At 37.1% G+C, this 8,453-nt stretch overlaps 1 protein-coding gene across 2 annotated transcripts in view; it reads right to left on the bottom strand.

Annotated features, from left to right (window-relative positions):
• Positions 1-354: 354 nt before the first annotated feature.
• The window catches only part of FBXO8 (F-box protein 8), a 34,401-nt gene continuing 26,302 nt past the window's right edge, over positions 355-8,453 (bottom strand). For both annotated transcript variants that reach the window (XM_061583876.1, XM_061583878.1), the window contains exons 4-6: positions 7,876-7,994; positions 4,690-4,886; positions 355-2,964 (exon numbers count right to left, since the gene is read on the bottom strand). In XM_061583876.1, coding sequence (XP_061439860.1) covers positions 2,777-2,964; positions 4,690-4,886; positions 7,876-7,994 — 504 coding nt within the window. In that variant the 3' untranslated portion in view covers positions 355-2,776. The remainder of the gene's footprint in view (positions 2,965-4,689; positions 4,887-7,875; positions 7,995-8,453) is intronic.

Below are 8,453 nucleotides of genomic sequence, written 5' to 3'. Positions count from 1 at the left end.
AAACACACACACACACACACACACACAATAAATGCATACTATTTGATGAGGATTCTTTTAAATCTATTTTCATCAGCTTAATCATAATCTAGCTATGGTTGAAATGCTACTGAACTTTATATTTACATCTGAGTAGGCATCCAAAGGACTGAACTGCAGTACTATTCAAAGCCTTTTAGCACAGTAGGACAGATCTGCATGCATATTTTGAAGTTTGTATCATTACTCTTTAAATAAACCAAAACATGCAAGGCAGGGGAAATAGAAAATCCTTCAAGTCTGTCCATTTTAATAGTGCTTTAGAGATTAGACGATTTCTAAACGCAGTAAAAAAAAAGCTGGTAATCAACTATAAACCTTATTGAGTGAGATATTTATTTATAACAACCATAAAAGCATAGGGAAACACAAATTCACCAATCTGCATTCCAAGTCTTCATTTTCAATTCACTGGGAAACATGCTTAAAAAAATACACCCCAAAATCTGTAGTGTAATTTTGAGTTTCTTCTAATTGGTGTAACTATTCACTTATATTGGCTGAAATGATTTCAGACTTGTCAAGGCACCAACAAAAAATGAACGAAGTTCACAAGATAAATACAAATCATGAATACTAGCAATTGGGAAAAACAGATTATAACGAATTAAATAGTGTTATCAAGCACTGTCAACATGTTACTTCAAATTGTTTTTGTTTTTTTAAAGGCTCTCAACCATTTTCAGTTGAGGGCCTTTCCATCAGCAGATTTTTCTTCAAATTTGTTCTTTACTTGAAGCAATGAGAAATGTCCTAGCTTGTATGTTTAGATATGTTAAATGTATCTTTACCCAACTACAGGATGGGTTTAACTTACTTTGCAAAAGACAGCCTAGCCCTGAAAACAAAGAATCTTTACATGATTTTTTATGTATGTAAAATAAACTAGAATGAAAGTGATGTACTTAACATCTACAAAATATGGAACTGAAATCCATAAGTTGAACACATCTCTTTACTTTTGGTTGTCATGGTTTTCTACAGAAATTTTAAGGCCTTTGATAAGTTTTTATATTGGGACTCAAACTTTTCCCATCACTGAGGTCTATCTACATTACAGTATGTATTATATTCAAAATTGTGACTTGCTTTACTTATGCCTGTATTAAGCAATGGGGCAGAGATTAACTGCTATTCCTACAAGCTTTTTATAGAAAACCGTATCTCTCCACCCACCCCAAAAAGAAAGTAGCCTAGTTCCACATACTGGGGTTGACCACGTACAACAGAAGAAAGGCTCCTGTATCTTTTCTATCTGTGAAGAGCAAATAACAGCAGGTTCAGCTAACAATGGAGGAATCAAAGGGATTGAACTGCTTAAATTCCATCTTCCACTGCTATTAAAGATCCTCCCTGGCATTTCATTATCCTAGCTGGGATCCTGAGCTTCCATACTGCATATTTCCATAAGCTTCTATAGCCCTTGTGTGTGAATTAATGTGGACAAATGGACACCAACTATGATCGACAGAGAAACAAGAATTTTCCCATTTGTGAGTCAGATGACTGTGTTCTGCCTGTGCTAGCTCAAGTTATTTCTTGTGCTGCTATGGCGAACTATATCGTTCAAGTAGCTCTCACTACCCATTCACAGGCACTATAGCAACAGGAGCGGAAAATAACTAAGAAAGGAGAGATTTCCAGCTAAAATGTACACATGGGATATTCAAGGGAGATTTAACGTAGCACTGCACAAGTGGAATTCCACAATTACAATAGGGCTTTCTCCCTCCCAAGTCATTCCTGAGAGTCGGGAACATTTCTGAATAGCTGGGCTGGAGTTCAGCCAAAGAAATTGGTGGAAACTGGAGGAGGGAGACCTTCTGAAAATGGAAGCACTGTCTGCTCATGCAAAGGACTCTTTGGATCCCAGCCACTAGTTCTAGGTAAAACCAACCAATAATGTCTTCTGTCTAAGCCCAAGTGAAATGGATGAGCTTTATGAAACTGTGCAGTCTGTTCTTGCATAATCTCCATTAATTTCAGTGATATAGTTGTTTTTTTAATTTCTGGGCAGCAGCAACAACTATGAAGGCACCCAACCCTGTTGAGTCCTGGCTGGAAAAAGTGTTTCATGTTTTAAGGCACTAAGCACTGAGGCACAAAGACAACCAGATATCCAGTCATATTAATGCTGGTGGCTGTAAATGGTAGTTTACAATCTAAGATGGGTTGTGCCTGGAAATTAGCTTTTGAAGAATGTACACACCAAATTGTCTTATAAAAGGCAACAACAAAGTGAATCAGAGCAGCCTCACAAAGTAATGAAATAAATACAAGACATTGTCTAGTCTAGACAGAAACAGGAAAAAACTTTTAGTTAAAATATCTTACAATAAAATAATTATGGTTATAAATCTCTTTAAATATGTACACATTACATGGTATTTAAAAAACAAATAAACTGGTTAAAGTGTTCAAGCAAATCAACTGCACAAGTCCACCATCTTGTCAGTTTAAAAACATAATGTCAGTTTAACATTCAAAAATTGTAACGTGTCAGACTAATGGTAATTTTTGTGCAAACCGTAAGCAAAATTTAAAAAAACAAATTGCAAAAATTCTTCGGTTCCCATGGTAAATTGCTAAAAAAGTTGCTTGCGTACATTTTTGATTGCAGACAGAGGTTAGAATGACCAGCACTAATATAACCCCCATATCTACTACACAAAAAAACCTCCTTGGATAACTAATTTCTTTTAAACTATAAATTTTAAGTCCAAGCAAACTGTGCTTTTTAGGCAGCCACGTGGCCTATAAGGTAGATATTGTCATAAAGGTGCCCAACAAAATCTTCACTAATGTTCTGAGCAGCACGGCGCGTGTTTCGGATAAATTCTCTCTTTGACATTTTATTCTTCACATGAGGACTAGTAAGATCAATGGAAAGCAGGATCAAAGAGTAGCATAGAACATAGACAGCATCTAAGAAAAAAGGGAGACAAAGTCGTGACTTAAATAACATTTCAAGAAACCTGAACAAGTTTTTACATTAAAGTTTTTTTGGGGTGGGGGTATAACCCTGTAAATTTCTTTTTTTTTACTTAAGTTGGTAAATGTAAGAATTGGTTTGTTGGATCAGCTCTAAAGCTTACACACAGGGTATAATGGGGGACAGCTATTCCCTGTTCTTCCCCAGAATCTGGTCATACAAAGTACACTCTTCCTGTTCAATGAAGCTCCACTTTTAGCTATGGCTAATGGACACTGATAAACCTGTCCTCTCTTATCTGCAGTAAGTATCTGACTAGAAGAGATGGTGATTTATCTGCACATGTAAGGGGACTTGCATCTACAGGACAGAAAACAGCAGCTAAAACTGCTGGTATTTAATACTTTGAGGAACTTGAGGCTTTTATTTAAAACTTTTAAATATTTATTTAAAATACCTTTCATCAACGACGTGAAGATAGTTTACAGGAAGCAAAACAATAAATGCATACAAAACACCCTGCAGAGTGCGAGTCAATGATGGATCCAGACTTGGGGCGCAAACACACTCGCATTTACGCTGGGCTGAGGGGAGTTGGATGTGGCGCATTGCCAGCGGATGTGACTGGGCCCCCAACCAGCTCAGCTGAGACTGGCATAAGGCCCAAAAAAGTGATATGTCAGGGATGAGCCAAGGTGAGGGAACTTAAGCCACATCAAACTTATGTTTAGAGTGCTCCTGCAGGTCCCAATCCAGGCAAAAGTTACGCCGGGAAAAAGGTCAGTCTAAGAAAATACTGTAATAGAAGTCAATGGAGAGGGCTTACTCCCCAGTAGGGATACTTGGGAGAGCAGGCTTTTACTTTCTGGTCCCTGTGCACAGCCTCCCAGCTGAGCCAACATTCGACCAACCCAAGGCTCCTGAATAGCAACTAGATGTGGCAGAACTTTATGTTGGCTTCTCTTGCTCCAGCACAACTTACACAGGCTTCCCCTCAGTTGGGTTGCTCTGTTAGTCACACTTAGATTAGATCTACTGAAATAAATACTGAAGTTATGACCATAAATCCAATTGATTTCAATGGCTCTGCTCCAAGAACGACTATATGGATTGAATTTAAGAGTGCTTTAAACATTTTTCTTATCCAAAGTGTTTTAAAATGTCTGGGTGAAAAGAGAGTTTTTTGCCTGGTACCTTAAAGACAGCAAAATTGGTACCACGTGTTTCTTCCTGGGGAGAGTGTTCTGTAACTGGGCTGCCAGTACCAAAAAAATCCCTCTCTCTTATTCTACCACACCTCTCCTCCTACAGAGGTGGTACAGTTCTATCTAGATCATCATTCTTGAATTAAAGAAGAAACAATCACAGACAAAAGAATGGCAGATATGCTGTCCGCACACACAAACACACGCACACAGTTTACTAGAAGTGCCTATCTTGTTCTAACAATCCACTGTGTAGTTACTTGTGCTCAACTCACATTAAAATCAACGGAAACGTAAGAGGAACAGAAGCCTGTGTTGGACTGCAGTAAATCCATTTAATGGGAAGTAAAGTCCATTAATATATTACTATGAATGTACATATTAGGATATGTAGATTCTTGTGCAAGATCTAAAAATAAAACTGCACATTTGTGAATATTCAGCCAGGTCTTAAACAATACAAAACAACATTCCACACCATCTATAAAATGGATGTATGCCCTTTCCTCTTACCTGGGCTAAGGCCAAGCTCTCTCATCAAATCAGGGTTACAAGCACAAAATCTGTGTGAGAATTTTGTAATAAGAGTCTCAAGATATTCACCACGCTCCTCAGGGGCATGAATGTGTTTGAAAAACTCTCTTAGTGCATTTGGTAAAAACTGATTTCTGAAGTTGTGTAGCGTCACAAGGTCATCTAAAACATCTCGCCTAATTTAAGTAAAAGGGGAAAAAAGCCTGTTAAGACAAGTGACTGATTTATAAACATTTATGCAAGACACACATTTTGGAAACAAACCAGTGAATCCTATGCACATCTACTCAGAGGCAAATCCCAGTAAATTCAATGGAACTTACTCCCAGGTAAGTGGGTATAGGACTGTATCTATAAGGACTGTTGGGTGTTGTTTTTTCCTTTTTGAAAGCTTGCTTTCTTCAACCAAAGAAGTGCAACCGACCAGAACAAGCACTATACAGTTCAACCTTCAACTTATTGTGTATTTAACACTGGAGGTGTGACTGGTATTGTAAAGAACTCATAAGAACCCATAAGTCCCTGTCAAATGGGCATCTAATCTGAGAATGAAGAGCCTGTTAAAGGGTGTTCCGATACATACAATGATTTTCTTTCTATGCAGAGAATAGCAAAAACACACTGCCAGTCTGTATGTATTAACAGCATACTGTATAAAAATAGATATCATGATTGATTAAGATATTCAAATAGAAAAAACTTTTCTACACTAGGCAAAGATATAATGCTCGTAAGACTAAGATGGTTCTTTTAAATTTTTGAAACAAAGGCAGAACTGCAGTGCAACCAGATAAGCTCAAAGAAACATCTGAAAAGGGTAAAATGCAATAGTAATTTTAGTAATATATGCATGTAGCGCAGTCTTTAACACTGGTTCATTGACAGCTACTAGAGTGAGAAAAGGCTCATAACTCTAATGGGTAAATAAAGCTATCTGAGCACCAGTTCTGAGATTGCTATTTTTAAGATGGCTCTATGAATGATCTCACACACATTTTTTTCCTGGTACAGGTCATAAGCACAGCTTGCCAAGAGGGTACCTAACAGTGAAGTTGGATTCCTGGAGAGTCCAATACAAAAGGTAATACATTTTGATTATACACTTTTACCTGTATACACCTGCAGAGATTTTTCTAAGAGGACTGCCTGATCCCTTATATCCCCGCCCAATCACTGAGGTCTTTGGAGAACCACTGTTAGTGGTCCCCCATGACTCAGATGCATGGCTCGTAATCACCAAGAGTCATGTCAGGATTGTGGGCCCAATTTAATGGAACTTCCATCCAGCTGAGGTCAGACAAGCCCCCTCCATGCTGAACTTCAGCACTTACTGAAGACTTCTTTATTCCAGTAGGCATTTTAATTGAAGTCTGATTTTACAGTATTGTATTCCATGTATTCAGCTTAGAGACTATTGTAGTTAAGTGGCATATAACTCATCTAAATAAATAAATAAAATAAAGAGCCACTCCAAAGGGGCAAAACATTACATGAGAACAGGTCCCAACTCATTGCAGCTTCTGTAAGATTTTGGCATAAGCTGGCAAAGCGAGTTGGCGTAAAAATGAGATATGAGGCAGATTTCTTGATTGCTTCTTCTCCTCACAAAGTAATTTTCCCCCACCGTATAGATGGAAATACCGTCTTGTAAAAGGTGTGAAGTGTGTTCAGTTCTTATTGCTCCCAAGCTCAAGAATCTGAGTAGCCAATACTGGCTTTGGGACTATGTATCCTTAAATACTTTTCAAAACTTTTCAGGCCCCAACAGCTCTCAGTAAATGCCAATCAAGATTACATGAATATTTTCAAAACATTTACAACACAATTTACAACCTGATCCTATGAAAGTCAGTTCCAAGGGGCTTACTCCCAAGTTATGCATCTCTCAAATACCTGCACCATCAACTGACAAATGAATGGGCTAATAAACAAAGCCAACTACAGATACTATTAAACAATAACAACACATTTCATATAAACACATCAACAGAGGAGAATGCTGGATAAAAACCGAACAACATCAAATGAACAAAACAAAGAAGCAGAATAAAGAAAGATCACATCATGGAAGAGGTATACAGTAAGCAAGTCAGAGCAAGCATCACTGCTATATGTTAGTTACAGTCTCCAAAAGTCCAAGCTCTCCCAAAATCAGTAATCTCTGAAACATACTCATTTCATCCTGATATCACTTTGATATTCTTTTTCTATAACATCTACCTAAACATGTTTTCTAACATAGAACAATTTTATATTTTCTGTTGTATATTTCACTTTTGCAATTTCTAAGGGCCTGTTTACATGTTCCATTTTCCTGCACCACCACCCTCTTGGTACCTTATAACCTTTCATTAGCTTACATTTTCTTCACAGCGTACAGAAAAATGCTTCAAATCAAAACACAACATGATGTTGTGGTATTGCAATGACATAGATTTATTGTGGCATTCATTTTTGTGGACTTGCATGGACTGGACAGAAGTAATGGCCTCTCACTTTTCCTTTTGTCCCAAGATATGTGATAAATGTAAACACTAGCAGAACTGTTATTTTTTATTGTTATCAGAACAGACCACGATTCCAAAGATAGACAGTGTGCTATTAAAGACCAAAGTTCAAGGAAGCAGCCCAGGAATTCCTTATGCAGACTAGACAGCTGTCCCAGGGCTGAGATGGTCATGAGCACATATACAATTATTCCTAGGAAATTCAGCATACCATATATGGATAGTATATTTTAAAAAATATCAAACTGATCTGAATTTGCCCAAGCGCTGTAGCAAAGAATCAACAGGTAGTGCTCACTAGCTTGAACCTAACATGGCTAAAGAAAAGAATGTTGATACAATTGGGGCAAGTGTCAAAGGCAACTTGAATAAGACTGTGAATGGTTACTTTGCAGAATTTGAAGTGTTTGATGCAGAACAGTGTAGCAGCATCAGTGAACTAGTCCAATTAATGTTAGACTTCTACTTGTTATTCACACATTTTTGCACTACTGAGTAAATTTAATTGGTAAAGAGCCCACAACAGGCAGATTTCTTGATTGCCATTGCTAAAGTGCTACTTTACCATTACTAACATCCCATTCTTCCAGTGTTTTAATAGGAAATACAACTCTATTTAATAAAAGGGAATATGTTTCCCATTTCATAATCAAGTTACCTTTCATCAAGATAGATTCTCAGTTTCTTCCAATTTAGTGTTCTTGTACAGAAGATAAACTTAGCTATTTCCTTTGGTGAATCATCCAGTATTCCCTTGGACATGAAGTAGTTGACTCCCTGGGACAAAGAGATGTTTTATATATGCAAGATTAGCTTTTTGTGCTCAACTGGAATATTTAGTATGGAACAAATCCTAACTTAACAATTATGAAGTAATTCAATCTTCAAAACTACATTTCAATATGCTCCTTCTAATTCATATGCAAATAAAACATGCATTAGCGTCATTATGATTGAGATTTTATATGTAGGAAACATGCTTCCTTCAGTGCACACCCTCTCACTATCTTTTTTTTTTGGTCACACTATGTTGAAATTTAAGATTGCTGTGGAACCATATTTCATTTCCTATCTTGGCCTCATGCTCAAATTTAGGTTGATTATTATTATTTAGCTTTCATTTTATTTTAAAACAGCCATTTTCATCTCCTGCTGTGTAGAAGATCACATTAAAAATGCATGGCTTTGCATTTATATGTTCATATGTACACATGTCTATCTTGTGCGTATCTTGAA

The sequence above is a fragment of the Rhineura floridana genome, chromosome 9 (genome assembly GCF_030035675.1).
Source record: "Rhineura floridana isolate rRhiFlo1 chromosome 9, rRhiFlo1.hap2, whole genome shotgun sequence".
NCBI classification, from domain to species: Eukaryota; Metazoa; Chordata; class Lepidosauria; order Squamata; family Rhineuridae; genus Rhineura; species Rhineura floridana.
Note: the sequence above shows the minus strand (reverse complement) of the source record. Positions and strands in the feature narration are given on the sequence as shown.